The 21303-nt window shown below is 45.9% G+C and overlaps 1 protein-coding gene across 1 annotated transcript in view; it reads right to left on the reverse strand.

Moving 5' to 3' along the window:
• Positions 1-21303, reverse strand: part of LOC116848058 (fringe glycosyltransferase) — a 136085-nt gene that overhangs the window by 47314 nt on the left and 67468 nt on the right. Inside the window, exon 5 of the mRNA XM_032823805.1 lies at positions 19906-20065. Within this exon, the coding sequence (XP_032679696.1) occupies positions 19906-20065 (160 nt within the window). The remainder of the gene's footprint in view (positions 1-19905; positions 20066-21303) is intronic.

Consider the following 21303-nt stretch of genomic DNA (forward strand, 5'->3'; position numbering starts at 1 on the left):
CTCTCTCTCTCTCTCTCTCTCTCTCTCTCTCTCTCTCTCTCTGCTCCCCTTTTCTTCTGTCTTTCTCCTGGTTCTCTGGCCGAAACCGCAGCGACCATAAAGCGTACCATGCCAGGAGGAGAGGCGATGCAAGGAGAGCCGCAGAAACGCGAGCCTCATTAAATAATAATTCGTAGGAGCCGCGGCGAGGAGAGGAGGACACGAAAGGGTGGAAGACATGTGGCGGGTGAGAGCGCGCCTCTTGTGAAATAACGAAAGACCACGGAGTCTCACCTTCGGCTCCTCTTTTCTCCTGCGCGAGACTCCGACACTCGGGCGGAGAACACGTGTTCTAATCGCGGATTATTATTCCGGTTTAGATATCGGAGTTAGAGACCCCGCATTAGCCCGCCCGTCAGACTAACACGCGGGGGTTAACAGACGATTCGCGCGCTTGTAAGGAGCAAGCGGACAGGGGATGAGAGGGTGGCATCGCGAGAATCCGCTCGGGGATCCACTTAGGACGAACATCGACGAGGCTCGTTAGACGATAACTCGAAGACCGATGAAGGGCAGACACGGGTCAGGCAAAAACGAGGGAAGACTAGAGGACAGCAGAGAACAGCGACGGCGTGGCCAACACGTGGCGGCTCGTGACGCGAGTGTCGCCTCATTTGCTGCCGAACGACTAATTGTTACACCCAATTGGTAGCTCCTATTTCGCTTCATTTTCCCGCTGGTCACACATGGCCATTAAGTCTGTTTGTTTTTGTTGCAGGTGTGCACATGTTCGGCGATTGTGTCGCTTTTTTTTTCTTTTTATGAGAAGAAGAGAAATAGGAGAGTGTGTTAGGAAGAAGTGCCGGAGTATGAAGGGGTTATCGCGTGCACCGCCGTAACTAGGTCGGAGACAGGAGGTGCGAAATCGCCTAAAAAGTTGAGAGAAGACCGAGATGAGCGGAGAGAGATCCGTAGAATGCACATGTGGCGCACATCCGCGTGCCCCGATGGCACTTTAAGCCGCACGGATAGACCGCGATTTTCTGCCAAATTACGAGCATAGGTGGCGTGTAAGCGACGCAATTTTCGCGCCGCGTAACAATAACCACCGTCTCGCTTCACGTGTGCTCGGCCGACCTCGGAATTGAAGTACCCGACTTTAATCGGGCGCACGAAGAAGTCTAAGATCTGTTCTTTGTAGCTGAATTAGTACACACTTTCGGAACTTGAAAAGAAGCAGATATTACGTAGCTGCGACTTGGTATAAAAGAGAACCGATGCAAGCTAGCACAACCAGTTCAGCTACAAAGAACAGGCCAGTAGATGAATGTTTTCAACAGGCCAATGAGAACAGCCAACGCAGGTTAAACGTTGCAAGTAATCTTTTTATTCCCTTTTCAAGGAAATAACATTGAGAGAAGATCGTAATTAATAATAGTATTAAGAGAGAGAATGTAGAGAATTGCGAGCAGAAATATTTATCGTATTAAAAGCGGTATGAAAGCCTTCTTGATAAGGCAATGAGAAGATCGACTCTCATTGGCTTGTTAAAAATGTTTCACTCGATTAGAAATCCAAGAACCTTAATAATCCTCGATCAAATCGGCACGGAGAGAATTTTACTGTAAAAACCGCTACAGAATTTTGTAACAGATCGACAATAATTGACAACCCTCTAATTTAATGTATGCCATTTATATTCGAGGAACTGAAATATACTATTAAAAAATCTTGTATGTTTTATATTACTATGTAAACCTTATTATATTATGTTATTCTCTTTCTTAGTTAAGTTATATTATAGCACTATCTTTTTGAGTTAAATCTTATTAAACAGTTTATTCATAGGGAAATTAAAGAATTTATATAAAAAAAGAAAGAAACTAATATTCTTTCCATGTAAATGAAAAGTGATTCCAGCAATTGCATTCGATTCGCATTCTAATTAAATTCGCAAATATGAATTATTGAAATATTTATGCTCAATATTGTAGCGCATGCTGATAATTATTAATACGATATTCGAAAAACTTGCGCCATTCAGTTTAATTGGCGAGCGCTGATTGATTTCGAGATATGCTGCAATTCAAAACCGTACGTTTCCCCAACGGAATCTAGACACTAACTCGTCGTGACGCGGCTAAAAGCATTCGCGGAGCGAACCTCGCAATTCGCGCTGGCGCGAAAGAACGCGCAGCACGCGGGAGCGCGTAGGACTCGGCTCCGAGAGATCTTAGCTGATGCACTTCCCCATCGACCTTGATCTTACATTAGAAGGCCGCGTTCACCACGAAACGACGTCGGTTATTTGCCTCGGAGAGTGGCGGCATGTTCTCCACGAGCGATTTCCTTGTGGTTTCTCTATCGCCGTCGCGAGAAAGGGGGGAATAAACATTGCGCACGCACGGCTGATCACGTTCTAAACTCCACATACCTGCCTTCTCCACCGACGTGTTCCTCCGAGTAAAGTCAACGATCGGAAAAAGTCAGTTAAACTCACGAGGGAGCGAATATCGCAAATCCATATTCCGCGACGCGACCTGAATCTATTTTGACGAAAGACTGTCTAACGATGCAATAATCCGCGATAAGATAAGAGGTGCCAATAAATAAAGCAAGGTAAAGTACAATATTTTGCTCCGGTTCTGCGAGTTTGGACCGCGTTCAAACCCGGAATTATTGGACAATATCATAAAAGCCTAAAATACCAAGGTAAAGTCAAGGGAAACAAAAATCACACAGAATCAATGCGTAATCCGGATGAACGGATTGCGAGTGTGAGGTGGGAGACCTAATCACTACTAACAGCAGCAGCCACGAAGGACGTCGCAATTTTTTCCGTCGGGCGAATCGTTTCCGAGAGGACACACGGCGTTTCTTAATTAAAACGAATAGTAGCCGATAATTATCGGTTGAAGTTCGAGCGCGCATCCGAACGAATAGGTTTAATAAAATGTCTCGTATTTCACTGAAGATTTCGTCCGCCTCCTTACCGCTCGGACCGTCTCACTTTTTGGTCTTGTCTCTCTCTCTCTCTCTCTCTCTATCTCTCTCAGCTCTCACGAACCTTATCTCTCTCTTCTCTCTCCTCTCTCTCAAATGATTAATACGGCCACTGGCGCGCCGCGAGTTTACTGCCTTCCTGCTGCGGCCACCTACGGCTCCCTCTTCCCTTGCACTCTTTCGACTTCTCTTTCTTCCTACCTCTCTCTCTCTCTCTTTCTCTCTTTCTCTCTCTCTCTCTCTCGTTTCGTTCTACCTATAGCACCTATATCTCCTCATCATCTTCTGCCTTCCGTCGTGTTCTTCGTTTACGAACAACCTCTGCCGATGAGCGGCCGAGATGCGGTACAGCAAACGCGGCTTCGCGGACACGCCTAGGATATTTCCGCGGGGTGCCGATCGCAGTTTCCGATTGCGGATTCATCCTGGAAAGTCAACACGCGATTTTTCCAACAGCAAAGGGCGCTGAATGATGATGCCGTGACGTTAATAGCAGCGATTAAAAGGATCGACTTTACGATAACATTTCGCAATTACACAGAAGAAAAGGAGTACTCTCGTTTAAAAAATATCCTCACCTTTGACGTGTTAATCTTCAAACGAGATTACACAGCATTAAATTGAGATAATTGCAAGAATATATATTACATGACTCTCTGAACACAGAAAACTCTGTTCCTATTATATTAAGGCAATTTTCACTAGCGAAAAACACGGCATATAATTGGATTGAGAATATAAGATTGTCTTCAAATGTCGAAAGAAGATATCTCATCATCAAAATAATTATATTACACTTCTTATAAAACTATTATAATACTCAAATAAAATCATTACCATAATGGTAATATATAATTTAAAACTTTAAAATTCTCCTAATAAAATTATATATCGTTGCTTATACATGAAACAATGATATAACACAAATTAGAGCATGTTACTTTGCAACGTAAATTAGAGCATATTACTTTTAAGTGGGTACTATTTTTTTCTATACATAAAAAATTTTATGCGGCAAAAATTATTTTGCAATTATTGAGCGGAATGAGTTGCAACATAACCGAATAACGTTAAGGTTAACGACGGAGAAACCATTTAATAACATCACCTTTCAGTCAGTCACCGTAAGCTCGAATTCTCATACAAAAAGCGTAATCGCTAATCGCGATCGACACGCGTCACGGCGCGTTGGCACAACAGAAGAAATCTAATTACAAAAAAGGCCATGATACGAAAGAGGAAAAGAGAGAGAGAAAGAGAGATAGCTCACGTTGAGTCTCGAGGGAAAAAGAGAAAGAGAGATGCCGGTCGATTTCACGCTCTTCACGACGGCGAACGCACAAGCGAGGCGCGACACGTTCGACGAGGTCAGGACCTCTTTTTGTTTTCTCGCTGTCAATCACCGGCTGGAAAAGCCCGGATAACTGTTATACTGGAGCATATTCTACAGCGCGCCGCGGAAGGGGATGCGAGGAGAAGAATCGATACAGCCATCCCGACAGGTTCAGTGAAGAAAGAAATGGAGATCGGACGAGATACAACTTCCTCCGCTCCGGGGTCCGCATCCGCGGAATCCGCGTCGCAGTCGAACAAATCGCGCGTTCGGCTATAATGGAGCCATTACGCTGGCTGCCATCGCTCGTCCCGGAAAGGCTGATCGGATTTTTCCGCCTCGGGGAACGTCACTGTCGCTCCTGAATTACGACAGAGGGCTCGCGTCGCGAATTCTTTTTCGAGCTGTTCGAATACGAGGGAAATACGCGCATGTACGCGAAATACAAAGAGATATAAACACACACACTCTCTCTCTCTCTCTCTCTCTCGGATACTAATAACATATTTACTCAAATAAATTCTTTTATTTAAATGGAATAAAGTTGCTTTTATGAAAATGTTTTAAGAAAATGTGTACTTTCTTATTTGAAAAATATCTTATATTAATATAAGTAAATATGTTATTAGTATCCACTGAATGTTGTTTATTTCTTAGATATTTTTTCTCTCGATATATGAGTAAAAAAAAGATGCACTGGGTAACATTTAATTATATTTAAGATTGACGTAACACTTTTAATGTTTAAGTTTTTAAATGAACACATGAGGAATTATTTATTGTCGTTGTGCCTTCTCGAAATGTTCTCTCTCCCTCTCTCTCTTCCTTTCTCTCTCTCTTGCGCGTTTCGAGCGTATTGCTGAACCCACGCAGAAACAAGACGCTCGAGGAATTCATAGTAAGGCGATTTCTTAGAAAATCAGGTTTCGTAAGCGATATTATGCCTTGACGTCGAAGCAAAGCCGACCGATCCAATTAGGATTTTGCGGTTATGACTAATATATCAATTATTTCTTTTTCATTTTTTGCACCGCTCCCGGTCGCACCGCGCAAGTATCGCACCGATCTCCGACGGTTGGATCTTAATTAATGCAGGTTTGCATTAATTTTCATAAATCACGCGGGACGTATTTATAATGCGCGATTCGATTTACACACGGGGAATACATACATATTCAAACGTCGCGCTACATTTATCAGGGCAAAGATATCTGAAACATTCGAAAGCAGGTTCGCAAAGTGCGAGGCAACGAACTGTCGTTCGGCCGTCAAGTTTCAAGCGATTAGCATAGCTCGAATACGAGCGAGACAAAGCCGCGACGAAATCTCACCTCTCATCGTACAAACAAAGTATGAAAGAGAAGAAACGAGAAAACAAGGAACTGGTTTCGGGCTTCCACTCAAGTATTCATTGGGGTGTAACTGCCATTCTATCGAACACGAGTTGCGAAAGGCGCGGCCGATCAACGCCGCGCACTTCAAGTTTCTGAACGCCAATTAAAAATCTTTATCACGTCGTTCGAGCGACCTCGCCTGGCTACTCCAAATCCAAGCACGCACGCTAGTCCACGAAAAATATGAGCGATAATTAACTCCACGAGCCGTTAGCGTAATGCTGGCTTCCAAATCGGGCACCAGCCAACAGGAACTCCTCCTTGACCGACCGAAGACGCATTAAATCGGTTAATATACGACGATGCGCGATCCACGCTCTCTCATATCTAAATCGCTCAAACGAAACCAGAGGAATAGCCGAGTGCCGGCGTAAGAAAAACACCGTTGATAGGCTATTAAGCTAGTCAACACCCAACAGAGAGTTACGGCATCCTGCGTTACTGTCTACCTGTTAATTACAGCCGGAACCGAGGCAATATCTAACGTCACGATCGCATCCAATACCGCGGCGTTTAACAGCACACATATATCACTATCCATTTTTTTTTTTCAATACAGCGGCGCTCTTTGACATCTGTACCACGGCGCGATAATTAAAAACTATCAAGAGCGCTAATAAAAATACCTTCGTTGGAAGAACTTTCCTTTCAAATCTACGCGAGTACGTTGCACCGTGAAGAGACTCTGAGGGCTTATCATAAAAGCACTCCCTCATTATTTGAGATTATATGTTTTGAAGTGAGTATCTCTTAAAAGAAGTCGTATATTTTTAGTGATTTTTATCTAGCTCCAAAACTCCATCACGCAACGATGCATTTCGTACTTTAGCGCTTCTATTATAATTAAAACGCTTAAATAGGGGAGATAGGAGGATATCGCGCAATGCCAATTATCGGTTCCACATTACCGACGTTGCTAGGAAATAGCAAACAACAACAGGTGTACGAGTATTGTGAATGTACGCGGATTGGCAATCTCTCGCGCGAGAGAGGCGCCCCGCTAACGGTAACGATAATAAGCAGCAACAATAACGCGTAATTATAGTTATTACCGCTGTTATTACTATTATCGTGCATCATCGTTATTGGCCGCGTCGGGGCCATCGTTTGTGGGCGGACTAGCGAGATAACCGACGACGGTATGCACCCCGACGACGTGAAAAGATGCGCGCCGAGTTTACATGTGCACGCACGCGCGATGTAACGCGAGACTCGGTTTGTTTTACAGCGGAAAACGGCGACGACGACGACGTGCCTACGGGAAATTTATCGTCGGCTGGATCGTTCCGCGCGTCAGGCGGGGCGTATTGATTCCCTACGCGGAGTGCGCGCATTTAATCGCGTGATGGTCGATCGTAACTCTCTCGTAAACTCGATGTTGCGCGTTTTTTTTTCAATGTTTACCGGTATATTAATTCTTTGAGGTCGCATTTCATTTCCTAACGAAGTTTCTTCAAGTTTGACAGAAAATTAAAATCTGAAATAACAGGTCTAATATGGCGATTATATAAGTTTTCAAAATTGGTAATTTCATTTTTGGTCTTATCCGAAAATAATGACACTTCCTCGATATGAAAAAGAGATATTTGCGTTTTTGACAGGAAACTCTTGCAGCAAACATGCTACTGATGTTTCAACAGTTTATTATAAAAAATAGGCCGACTTGAAAAGCCCAAAAGGCGTCGCAATGGAATTTCTCGAGCTCGGTAAAAAATTTTTAATGACGCCGCCGCGAAGGTAAAATCGTCCAAAGGGCTAAATCGCTCGCAACACCAAAATCGAGAATTTCTTTGCTGCGTTCTCTGTAACTGTCAGTAGCGCAATTTTCCGTAATACCTCGGACATTCCTTCAACAACGAGGGAATACATCTGGGACGGATTCGCAAGAAAACACGCGGGTATAACTCGATATTAAAGTGGACTCGGCAAAAAGAGCCACGAATAAAGGCTGTTAGCGGCCGACAATCGGCCGGGCATTATCGAATTCCGTCCTACTTACCGATTAACCAGGCATAATAAAATTCGGTAAAACCTCACCTCGTCTCACCTCGCAGGACAATATAAATTAATTGACGGACTTTCGCGTTCGGCGAGCTCGCCGATGAAAAAGCCGAGCGACGCGAATTACAAAAGATGGCCGATGCCGCGGCGGCAGGGAACGCTCGAAGAAGGTCCGTGTCGAAATACTTACGACCCCCAGAGCGATAATTAACTCCGCAGAACGAGCGTCGCGCGTAAACGATGAATTTATTGCGGGCTTAATTGCGAGCGTGATACAAATTACGAGCGAGAATTGCGACGATGTTGTCGATATCCCGGTGCCTTGGGGTTTTTCCGCCGCGAGCACGGGAGAAAGCGCGAGAGAAAGAGAAAGGAAGGCAGAGAAGGACGAGAGATCTCTCGACGCACGTGTCGAAGCGCGACCAAGGACGAGTATCCTTCGCGGTGGAAAAGTCGGAGCCGCAATGGAGACATATGATTACGAAAGGAAGCACGACGGACACTTTATTATTACTCGTAGCCCGAACGGAGATGATTACTTCGTAAGGGGTTCGAAAGGGGGTGCAATAATCTCGTTCGCGTTTCTTCGCCTCGATAACGCGCCGTCGTCGTTTCAGGCGGAGCTTTTTCAAGGGTGGAGGGATAATAACGCGGGCAAGAAGGACACGCCGCGAAGCCAACGGGCGAATACTGCGAGTACGTATTCCGTGGCGGTGCGGGCAGATAATGAAACAGGGTTAATCGCGACGATAAAACGTTAGACCGAGCTGGCTGTTGGAAGAAGAAGAAGCGATCGTAAACTATGAATGAACGCGTGAGCGGCTTTTTGAAGGCATCTCGAAATAATAAAGTCGGAGTTACCAGCGAGCACTCGTCCGCGAGAACGGTGTAATGTTCCGAGCAAATTCCGCAACTATGCAAAGTAAGCTGGATTACCGCCGCGAGCACTGACGCCGCGAGGAGCAACGGGCATCTCTCCGGAGCAATTCTAGCTGAACTCTATCGTTCCGCGAAAGCGTTCTTTGGCGTTGCGTTACACTCGCGAGTAGTGCACGTTACGTACTTTAACAGTCGACGACAAAACGCTCCCTCGCGAGATCACTTGGACTCACTTCAATCGAGTCGATGTCTCGCGAAATGCAGGCTTGTATTACAAAAGAGAGATCAATCGAAACACAGAGAGAATTTTATAGTGAGAAGTAGCTTAAACTTCCCGGGCATTACCCCGGTATTGCCCGGGCTTCTAGAAAATCTAAACTTAAATGATTACAAAGTGTCAAGGGAATAAAAGGGGAAAGAGGTGAAATGTGTGTGTTATCCAGATTTTATGTAGCCTACTCGAGTCGAAATTTTGATCCTACTTCTTATTATTCCATTTAACATCTATTTTGAAAGAAAGTGAAAAATTTTGGACATGATCAGAGTCAAAGTGGGAGTGGATTATTATATCATTAGAATTAAAGCTACTTTGCTGACTTAGCTCTTACTACGTAGAATTCAAGATTTAACATAGAACCAAAATTTCGACTCGGGTATATTCTCCGCAGTGCTTAAGAGAGTAACCATGCAAAATTTGGTCCGGATCAAAGAGTTTGAGTTAATAAGGAACATACAGACGTATCTTCTATTATATATATATATATATTAAAGAAGGAAAATCTGGTGGAAAGAATTAGATTAACAATGAAAATGCTTCTTTTTAATTCCTCCAATTATTACAAAATTTTATAGTAATTTATATATATATATAAATTACTATAAAATTTTGTAATAATTGGAGGAATTAAAAAGAAGCATTTTCATTGTTAATCTAATTCTTTCCACCAGATTTTCCTTCTTTAATATATTAAAATCGATAATAAAACCGAGACAACAATCCCATAGAAGCGACGGTAATTTCCCTAACCGCGTGTAAAATTCGTGACTACGGAGGCGCGTACGTCGCTCATCACGAAGAGGAGAAGGAGGAGAAGGAGGCATCATAACAACGACGACAACGACGTTACAAATGAGCGACGCGAGTCGTGTAAGAACGGCGGAGAGATATTAGGGCCAACCACAGCAGTTCCTTCCTTCGCTCGCGAGATATCTAGGAGCAGTTGCGGAACGACGGGTACACACTCTCTCGCCGGCTTTCTGCGCTGGTAGTCGTAATAATAAAGCGTCAGCGCAGTCGAGTATACAGTCCGGTAATAAGTTCCTGGTTTACGGTTCATCGGCAGGTTATCCCTCGGGTGGATCGGCCTACCGGCGCACCGAAATGACCGTCTCGTGCACGGCTCGATTTCCAGCCTCCATACACGACGAGACGAGACGATGAACGCGAGTGCTCGTCCGCCCGCTCGCTTACTCGCTAGCCCGTTCGTCCACCTTTCTATTCCTGCCTTTGCGCCTCTTTTTCACCACCACGCGGCCGGTACCGCACGACGGTGCGCCCGCACGCTCGCTCACCCTTTCACCTGGAGGCGTGGTGCGCGCGATATCGCGCTCCTGCGGACGCAATTACAACGCCGTCGGGGAAAATGTAAAGTAACGACCACCGACGTACGTAGATACTCGCCCCCGGCGGATTAATCGCTCCTCTTCGGGATCGGCTTCATTGTAACGGGGCGTGCTCAGCGAGTTTCTCCTGTCGGAGATAATCGTATGAAACCGAGCAATGCCCGGCGAGAAGATGCGGCAATAATAACAACGGTGCAGTCCACAGTGATTTACACCGCGGGCAGTCGCGAGTGAAGCTCTGATGTCAAACGCAAAGCGTGTCCATGTGCCAAACGAGGGAAGTCAGTCGGAACTCGCGCTGCTCCCTAAAGGAGAATTCGCGCCTTGGCAAAAGAGCAGAAAACAGAGAGACCAATCAGAACTTGCGTTGATAGAAAAGTAGAAACTATCTATCTGGTTACTAGCGCGAGTTCTGATCGGCCTCTGCCTTTCTGATTTTCTACTAAGGCGTGAGTTCTCCCTAAGAGCAAGATGGCGGTATGAGACCCGGCTGTTAACGATCATGAGACCTTCGAAGGGGATCGAGGCTGGATCGGAGAAGTGGAGGAAGTTTAATTAAGTCGTAGACGCCCCGTTCTCGTGGTGTACGCGCATTATCACGGCGAGTACGTGTTCCTCGCGAAATTGCGGCGCGAAGGATCCGGTGGAGTCGATATGGGTCGCTGCCCCCGCGGGCGATCGCGCACTCGCGTCAAGTTACGAGGTAACGTGCGATTAGCAAATTATCCCCCGCAGCATTGACCTACAAGCTACGACGGCAGCCGCCCGCGTTGTTGCGCGTTGACCGGCTCTACTTTGCCTATCAATTTGCGGGATACGCGTTACGCTCATTCACCCACCGCGGGCGTACTCCTTTCACCTGACGAGACCCAAGGCGAGAAACGCCGCCACCGTCGCCGCCGCCCCAGTGGGGTCAAATAAAATGTCACGTTTTAAAAAAAGACTACAGTCTCGAGAAACTTGAACGATTTTGATGCTTTTTTTTATAAAAGTCAACGAGATTTAGTATAACTTTGTCGAGTCTCAGATTTTTATTTCTCTTCTTCTATTGGGAGTACAAATTAGTTTGGTCCGTTCTTAAAAGATTGCTCTGGCTGTTATGAATGTTTCATAGTGACAGCTGATTTCGGTGGTTTCAGAGAGGTTAGACATCTGTCAATAATATTCAGTTTATATCGCTTTGAGTTTCATACAAAACCCCTGTTTTTTACTGTGTTGAATATGTCAAATTTTATGTTAACTAAGCAGCATTTGCGGGAGATTTTACTTTTCTGCTTTAATTGGAAGAAAAGTGCAGCTGAAGCGCATCGAATGCTTGTAGAAGTTTATGATGACAATGCTTCAACTGATAAATCATGTAGGGAATGGTTTCAACGTTTCAAGAATGGTGATTTTAGCGTTGAAGACAAGCCTCGCTCTGGACAGCCAAAAAAATTCGAAGACAAAGAATTGGAGGCTACAACCTGGCGATTCCATTACGGGCCATCGGTATAGGCTACAATTGATTCGTTTGAGTCGTGCATTACGAGAAAAACGGCCGGAAAAACTAATTTGTACTCCCAATAAATTGTACACAAAGAAATTAGATTTAGAAACTTTTTACAGTCAAACAGTTCTAATAGATGCGGAAGCTCAAAACTTATTATCTCAAGAACAATTAATAAAAAAAAATTGATAACATGATAATAATAGTATAGTCCTACTTAATTCGGTAGTTTTTACTTACTAAAATCAATTATTTCAATTAATCTCGTTTGTTAAATTAAAATTTATTAAGTCTATGTCAGTCGGTACGACTTTTTTCAAGTCTATATAGACTGATGTACTTATATTTAATATCAAATTTTGATATCAATATTTGTGTGTCTGATATTAAATTAAATAAGATATGAAATAAGCAGTTATCTATCGCTTGATTGAAAAAGACTTCTAAATTTAACTTCTTTATGCCCGATTTAGAAAAAAAGGAAACAAAAGACAGAAATTCTTCTGACAAATTCATAAGTTTTCCTAAAAAAAGGATCGGTTCAAATTTCGAAGCTGTAGCCTTTTTTTGCAACGTAAAGTTTCATTTAGCCCCATTGTGTACCGCTGCAGCCGCCGCTGCTGTGCATCCTCGTGGTTGCAGCGTGCAGCGTGCAGTTCGCCACCGGCCGCCGCCGAAAAAATTCCAAACTAACGACCCGCGCATACGCGCCTCGGCCCGTCCCCGGGGTTAATTATCCCTTCGACAAACCGTGCATCTAGTTGCCGGTGCTCTCACGCTTTGGCAGATCGGCTGTGTATCGCGAGCCATTTGTCAGTCTCACGGACGTTAATTGTGCCAGCCGCGGCTTTCCCGGACAGTAAATGGCATACGCGTCAGAAATGGATTTGTTATCGCACGCATTAGCATGCCGCGTATGCATATCGCTCGCCAAAGAGAAACAAAGTAATGTTACATCGGCAACGATAAAGTTTACACGTGAAAAGAAATTTCTCAGATGAAAAAGGACAAGTCACGTGCGCAAGTTTTATTGCACAAACTGCAATCGACTTGAATAAAAATGGAGTCCAAACAACAATATCATTATCATTATTGATCTGCTCATTTTCAGAATTTACTCAACTTCGTCGTGGCGAAATTAATCTCGGTTAAACGTAACTGCGTGTTCTGTTGCATTTAAGGCGTGTTAGAAATTCGCGCAAAGATACGGCTGGCTAGCGCGCGCACCGACGCGAAACGGCGAACTCGAGGTGAAAGATGCGTATTTCGCTCGGTAATCCACTTAAAAATCGGTTAGCTCGCTGAAAATTCCACACGCGAAAACATTAACGACACACCCCGCCGCACGACCCGGCATTAGTGGGGTATCTTGGCTTCCTGCGGCCGATGGAAACTCTCTAAATGCATATTACGCGCGCTAAAGGGTGTCCGAAAATTTCGCTTCAACGCAAAGGAGCTTTATACGATAAAACTGCTCGCGAAATGTTCTCAAAGATATCAAATTAAGGTACAGATTAACGCGACTCGAAGGACAATTATTTCGCTCGACTACAATCTCTAATGTTTTGCAACATTTTTTACGAGAATATTATCTCATCTTACAACGATTTAAAAAATTCACATAATAAAATATGTCACAGACGAATGCATCGCCGAAGTATCAAATGACGTATTCCACTTTTCATTTGCGACCTCGAAAAGACTGTCGTGTTCGATCTCTCGTAACCCGAAACGTACCGATGCCTCGCGGCGCTCCTTCACCGGAACCTTCGCCTCGATTTTCAATCGAACGATCCGCCGTTAATATTTTATAAACGTTGATTGCGAACCGTTCCGAGATCTCATCCACGGAAGATGTTACCGTACATCCCTGCCTTCATTAATCGGCCGTGCCTCTCAAGTGCGATATTGCTCGCGAGGAGAGAAAGAGAGACAGCGAAAAGCAGCCCGGTCGCCAGGGCACAGTAACGAGCCGATTCTTTCCGAGCACACACGGTGTGTGCACACACGTGCGCAACGAGAAGCGAGGCGAGGTGAGGCGAGGTGAGGCGAGCTGAAGCGAGGCGAGCCGGGCCCGAGGATTTCTCGGGCAAATATAATATACGAGTACGCGGAGCCCGCGGGGAGCAACGTCCACGGCGGAGACCATAATCTCGGTTGGAAGATGGTACCACACCCATGGGGGGTCGGGAGAGATAGCTCGGCCACGTCGGTCCTGGACGAAGGACGCTGCCACGAAGGCGGCGGCGGCGACCAGCACTCCGACTACGGATAGAAGTACTCTCCGGCTGGCCGGCCGGCATGCCTCGCCCGGTGAACGCGTAACCACCTTTCACCCGCGTGTATGTATTACATCGTAGATACGTACGAGCGCGGAGAGAAAGACAGAGAGGCAGAGAGATGGAGAGAGAACGAGAGAGAGAGAGAGAGAGAGAGAAAAAAAGCCTCCTATGGGCCCATCGCCGAGCATGGATCGCGATTCGCGCCCGAGATAAGAACGTGCAGAATGCATCTGCATTCATGCGGGGGAAAGAGCGCGACGTGACAAAATTCTAAACCGAGCTTCTGGACAATCCGTCTGGTCTACCGTGCGAATTCGGCGCTAGCGCGACGCGAGTACTGAGGGGAATTCGGAGCTTGGAATTTCTGCCGCCGAAGCTCGCGATGTGGATGTCTCGAATTCGTTTTCTGTCCTGGTGTAGAGAAATCGACGATCCTGCTGCACATTTACCTCAATGATGCAAACTGATGCACGTGAACTTTACAACTTCAAGCACATCAAGTTACGAAATTCGATTCGAAATTCGAAATATATTTTAATCAATCATATTCAGAATGCATGTAGAAAGAGAGAAAGCCGAAGCTGGTGCTCTCGGATATTACAAAATTTATTCGCAGTAACAACCGTCTCTCTTGCCCGACGACTATTCTCCTTGTATGCAAATTGGTCCTTTTTACGGGATGAATAAAAGATAAAGAGGCGAGGATCGCTTTTTGCTTAATTAAAGGGCGGAGCGGATTGTGTCTTGCACGAGGAGGGAATAATCGGGCGCGATCTTTACTTTAATTAATGTCGTGCAGGGACGCGATGCGCGCGGATATGATTTTCGCGTAAGAGCCGGAAAGGCTTGGCAGATGGCTTGCCGCGCGCGTTATCGATACTTGTGCTCAGACAGGAACCGCAGTCGATCGACTTTCGAGAGGTTTCGCGCGACGATACTGGTCCAACCGGATCGTAAGAAGGCTGAATGAAGAGAGGACCGCGAAGAAAGGGCGACCACGCGGAGAAAAACGCCCGCGATCGAGAGTCGGGGCCCTTTTATACGCACCGCACCAGTCGAACAATGTCCATTCACCGTACAGAAAACGTACTGCGCCAAATAGCCGCGCAATAAAACCGGAATAAAACGATCGCGGAACACCAGTCCCCGAGGAGCCCGTCACCTCACGTAAACCGACATAATAAACGCGCACGCAGCCAGATTTATCTTGCATAATCGGACTGAATCTCGACGCGACTCGCGATTTTACGAGGTCCACGGTCCCGTCGGGATTCCCCAGACGAAATTTTCAGATGCAAATCAACTCCCACAGTCTTCCTCGCAATAAAAAAAAAAATATTCGTTGGTATTCTCACTTTTCGAGAAGAAACTCGTAATTCGCGAAAATGTCAGTGTGTAACAACACCAACTGCTTCAAATATTCTTCAATAAAAAACCTTATCTCTCCAGGAAAAGAGAAAAAGCGAAGCACTGGTGTCGAAACAGATCACACGTCGAGATTTTATCGCTATAATAATTCGCGCACTGCTAATCCGGCTGCCTATGACTCGTGCAAAAACACTGTTCAACGCGATCCTTTGTTTTTCGATCGACAAAAAAGGAGGGTCTTGAAAATCTCCATCCCACAGTCCTGAAGACTCGCCAAAGTTTCCGCCATTGATCTCGCGGTTTCCCCTTAACGTTCGGCAAACGACGTTTTCCATGGCAACGCGGTAATCCCCCGACCCCCTTTGGGCGTATCTTCCGCACGACGCACTTAACGAAATCTTGTATTCAGCGCGCTTTTTATCGGCGGTGTGCTTAATGGATTAAGTGGTGCCGGGGGCAGCGTGTCGGAGGATATCGGCCAATTTAAATTCCGCATGAACACACCGCATCACCTTAAGTGGGTTACCCACGCGACGATCGATACACGTCGACGTGCACGTACGCACGGCTCGACGATCGATCGAGTTTCGTGTATCTCTGTCGCCGAGCGGTAACGAGTTCGTATGGCTATGACTGGCGTCTCGGCCGCGTACGTGGCAGTCGCCGGACCGGATCTCCACGGCCGCGGCCCCGCCATGAAATAATGGCGTGAAAAATGGTAGCGACGGGGTCGGATAAGCGTGTAAGAGGCTTTCCTCGAACACTCGCGTCGGATTTGTACGCCGGGCGTTTTTTCTCATAGATCACCGACTCGCGCGCGGCGTTTCCGGCGCGGATTACTCCCGACTAAACTGAGAACTGTTCTCGGCTTTGCGCTCACGGTTACGTTTGTGCGCATCAAGTATCATGGACCCGACACATTCCATTGTTAACGGTCGATTGATTCTTCGCTCCGTTCGGCCGATTTCTTATTGTCGTGACGTCCAGGAGCCATTATGTCAGAATTGTCCGTCAAATTTTGATTTATATATTATATGTATATATATATATATATAATATATAAATTATATATTATGTTTATATATATATGTATATAATATATTATATATAATATATTATATATATTATATATATATATTATATATTATATATTATATATTATATTATATATATAGTAAAAGAATACTTGCACAAACTTTATGATTTCTTTTGCAAATCTTGATAATAAATATTGTCGGTTAATAATCGTACAATAAAACAATAAAGCATAAAGATTAACCTAAGTTGTATTAACGCGAGATTTGACTTTTAATGGACGAGCCAACGCGTTTTGGTTAAGGGACACGGAATTTCTATGGTTCTTACGAAAGATTCTTCGCGGGACTGAATTTGCCTCGAGGGAGCAAATTCCGCTTTCTGAAGGAAATCCCGTTTCCTTCAATCAAAAAACGTGTTGGCTCGTTCATTAAATGTTAATACAACCAAATTGCTTTCTCTCTGTGGACACGTGGAGGCAGAAAAATTCTACAATGCATTGCCGTATGCGGTATTTTGAAACTCTACCCGATAGATCAACGATCTAAATTCCTCCAGTTCCCTCGTCCCGTTAGATCTCCGCGAGCGCGGTAGTCCGTTCGGTAGTGAAAGGTCCGATCGATTATCGGCAATCGTAGATCGCGCAAAGTTCGCGAGTGGCAAAAAGGTGGAGGAGGGAATCGGGGTCCGCGCTATGATTAGACTTTAACGAGCGGAGAGAAATCAGGGAAAGAGATATCAAGAAAGGCGCGCTTGATGAATGGCTTCGATCGGACCTTATAAGAAGCGGTTAATCTCGGAGGGAAGAACGGATCCTTCGGGCTTTGCAAGATTTATCGTTTCATCTCGCGAGCGCCACGAAGCCCGCGCTCTCGTCTTTATCTATTTTCTCCTCCCTCTCTCTCCCCCATTCCCCGATAGCTTCCCACCTTCTTTTCCTTTCGCGCGATGAAAAGGGGCAGCAGCAGCGGCGACGCGCGGCTCCACCGATACTTCGTCCTATTCCGCGAGCGCAAAATGCAAATCCCACGAGCGCAAATTGATTTGATCCGCGTGTATCGCCAAAGTGGCGCGAGAGAGATAGCGGGAAAGGGGTTGGTGTATGCCTTAAATTTCCCGACGAGCGGATTAAGAGCGGCTATCAATTTCTAAAGCGGATGACGCGCGTGTTCTGTATTTTTTTTGCCCAAGTATATGTCGGCTCGTTCTTTCTTCCTTCCTCCATCCCGCCCCCCTCTCTCTCTCTCTTTCTCTCGAGCGAGCGACGTCATGACGAGACATGGTCCTCTTTTTTTTATTTCTCGTCTCTCTCGACAGAAGAAAAAGGATTAATGGCCTCATAGCATGACACCGCGGCGTGATAAGATCGCGGGCTTCCTTCAGCCGTCGGCTGCCGAGCGCCGGCGATCATATCGGCGACATCCGAATCGCATCGTGTATCTGCTAAAGGAGCACGTGAGACGTGCTTTTATCGATTCGTGATTGTGCACGGGCGAGTTTCTCCGCTTGATGTGCGCCTTGAAAAGACACCTCGCTCATATCGTATCTCTCGTCCCCTTTTACGAGTGTATTCGTCTTTCGCCTCGTGTGAGATTCGCGATGGGATCTTCCTGCGTAATCTCGTGTAATTGAAAAGATCTCTGCACGGCGCGCACTTCAAAGGGTTATTATTGAACGGAAATGCTACTAAAAAATGTTTTCCAACGCTACACCAAAGGGCGTTCGATGTTCCACAACGCGATCGCAGTTATGTTTCGAAGTCGCAAACACTAGTCTGTGAATCGATCACGTATCTGTTTTCTCCGCGTAAATCTGTAGAACATATGCATGATCGACTTGCGGATTAATACCGCGGCTTCAAAGCGTAATTGCCACCGCATTGTAGACGACCCCTACCTAATATCTATTATTTGCATAATGCAAATAGTATTTTCTTACCAGAAGCACTGATTACTCGATAAGAGAGTTCGCGACGTTGCACCAAACAATCGCTCAATAAACTTACGATAAGGGGCAAGGTACCGTGAAAAACGTTCCGCGCGCAACACGTCGCAGCTCCTGCGGCAATTTCGGCCGCAATTTCGCGAGTATACGTGCGCAGCCGGGTGTGCAAGAAGTGTCGTAGATTGAATATCCGAGAAGAGACAGTAAACCGCGCACGATCGCGGCAGGTCGTGCGTCTACCGCGGGGGAAAATCGGGATTTCACGGATGCGAGCTGCAGCTCAAGCTCGGAGGCTCAAGGTACAGAGAGAAAGAGAGAGAGAGAGAGAGAGAGACACAAGGGATCCTACCCATAAAAACTATCATATACTCGTGCAGGATAAGACAGACATATATATGAGGGAATAGTGCGAAACTCGCGGCGCGGAAGACACCGTAGGGAGGCATTAAAAAGAATAGACGCTATCGGGCATTTCCTTCGCGCCTCCTTGCCTTCACCGTCGAACGAGCCGCTCGCAAAAGCAAGGCGATCCCTATTTCACTTTAAACCCCGCAGTTACCAGGACGTATGCACGCTCGACTTCGCCGGGAACCGCCGCCTCCGCCTCACGGATGCATAAATTCGATAAGACCACCCGTTAGTGACGGTGGTAGCGCGTTCTCTCACGTGAAGACCGCGAAAAGAGAAGAATAAGAGAGATATAGAAGAGGAAGCAGACTCGCGAAAACCATTGTTACCCCCTTTTCACCCTTTTTCCCCCGGTTTCCCACCCCCTTTTCCGTCGCTGTTAGTTTTTTCCGTTCTCTGGCGCGTTTAATTTCATCGCGAGAGCAAGAGAGAGAGAGAGAGAAGGAGAGATCTACCGAGAAGCTTCAAAGGCGGCCGGGACGAATTTCACGCCTGCGGCGTTTTCGCGTATTGCCGACACTGTGCGGCGAGAAGCGCGCCGTTCGTTATTGCCATTGTTGCAAATTGCTACTGACGGCTATTACGGCTCTAGGATAAATCCCGAGAGAAATCTCTCTCTCTCTTTTTCTTTCTCTCTCCTGCGTCTCAGTTGACCGAGCGCGAAGGGCGCGCGTAATAAGTTGACTTTCGGAGAAGCGTGTAATTATGACTCTCAGGTTCTAAGTTTAGATCGTAGCAGGTGGTCCGTCGGACCATATAGTTCATTAATAGTGAAATATTAATGGCACATAAGGAGCTAGCACGGATGTCTTAGTTATCCTCCCACAATTATATTAATATTAAAATTATATTAGTATTTAATAGCACTAAGACATCCGTGCTAGCTCCTTATGTGCCATTAATATTTCACTATTAGTTAATTCTATAAAGGAGCGTTCTATTATTTCGGTTCATATAGTTCATAATATAGCACAGTTATACCAATATTCAACCCCGGTATACGATGTACAATGGAGAAAACGCTTCGCACGATATTGTTCAAGGAAGAATTTCTCTTTTTTGTAACGGGCTTTTTTGCGGCGGGCTCGCGCAATGGTAGAAACAATGGGACTGATTGAGCGATATACACGGGAAACAAAAAATGAGGTCGAGAGAGATTCGTAAACTCACCAGTTGTCGTTGCGGGTCCGGACCTTGCCTGACGATCTCCAAGGGTGAAGGTATCGACGGCTTGCCAAGGTACCAGTCCTCGCGCGGGTTATAGTTGTCCAGGAGTTTCAGCAGGCGCGGCACGTTCACGTAATTGTCGTCGTCGAAGTGGCAGAACCATCTGAAACACGCGAAGCGACACGCGGTGTAATGACAAATCGCAGCACCGACTTCTTCGAAGGACCTAACCACCGACCCGTGTATCGCGCGCGCATTACCAATACCAATGAAGGGTTCATAATTTGTATCGTGACTGTTCAATCGATCTCCAACGAGAAAGAGAGAGAGAGAGAGAGAGAGAGAGAGAGAGAGAGAGAGCGCTTTAGCCGAGCACTCTTTATGCGAAAGACTTACAGCTCGCTTCTCCTGTTTCTCGCGAGATACTTAGATTTTTATTCAGAGTTAGATTCGAGTTATCCAATTAAATTGTAATTCGCGTGGTTAAATCGCGCGTTTCAACTGAAACACCCTCATCTAACTCTGAATTCAATATTGAGTATCTCACTTGAGAGGAGTTTCAAGCAACTGTTAATACGGGTCTAAGAGACGCCGACTCGATGTGTCAGGCACCGGCAACATATACCGAGAAACGAGGAGATCACTTCGTTGTAATGTACTCACAATACGTCCCGACGATCGCACGTCGCTGCTCTCGACACTCCCGACGCTTATTCCGCACAACACGCACTTTCGACGGGCGAAGGACGCGCAAACTACGGAGCGATGTCGATATGTGCGTTAATGGCGGCTGCCGACGCGAAAAAGATCCAAGATGACTGGTGCCATTGATGAAATACGCCATCTGCACGTTTAGTACCGCGAATCTTATTACTCGATAGATCGATTCTCGACAACTCGATCTATCGATCATATCGAAAAATTCTCGACCAACCATATTCGTTTTCAACTAGACTTTTCGCATCGCTGTTATTGGTCCAGAAATACGTATGCGATTTCTGAATTAATCAAGAATCATGAGAAATACATAGGCGGAAACGAAAATGTAGCTCTGATAGCTCTCCACCCTCTGACCTCTTTTGCGCGAAAATTTCTAATGACTGCCGACGTATCGAATGGTAAAGTTACACCACGGAACACTGAGTGTCGTTCGTTCCTCGTTCGCCGAGCTGCAAATTAACGATTCAACAGATGCGCATCGCGCCCTTCACTTATTCAACCATAACACCTGCGGAACTTCCGTTCATCGGCATTTCTCGATAACGAGGACGCGGTGCACAGCTTAGCGGCGCGCGAATAAGACCACGGAAACTCGACGCATGCCGTTTCGCCGCCTCTCTCTCTCTCTCTCTCTCTCTCTCTCTCTCTCTCTCTCTCTCTCTCTCTCTCTCTCTCTCTCTC

This window comes from Odontomachus brunneus, unplaced genomic scaffold, assembly GCF_010583005.1.
Source record: "Odontomachus brunneus isolate Ranch 3 - 2012 unplaced genomic scaffold, Obru_v1 Obru_scaffold_005, whole genome shotgun sequence".
Classification (NCBI taxonomy): Eukaryota; Metazoa; Arthropoda; class Insecta; order Hymenoptera; family Formicidae; genus Odontomachus; species Odontomachus brunneus.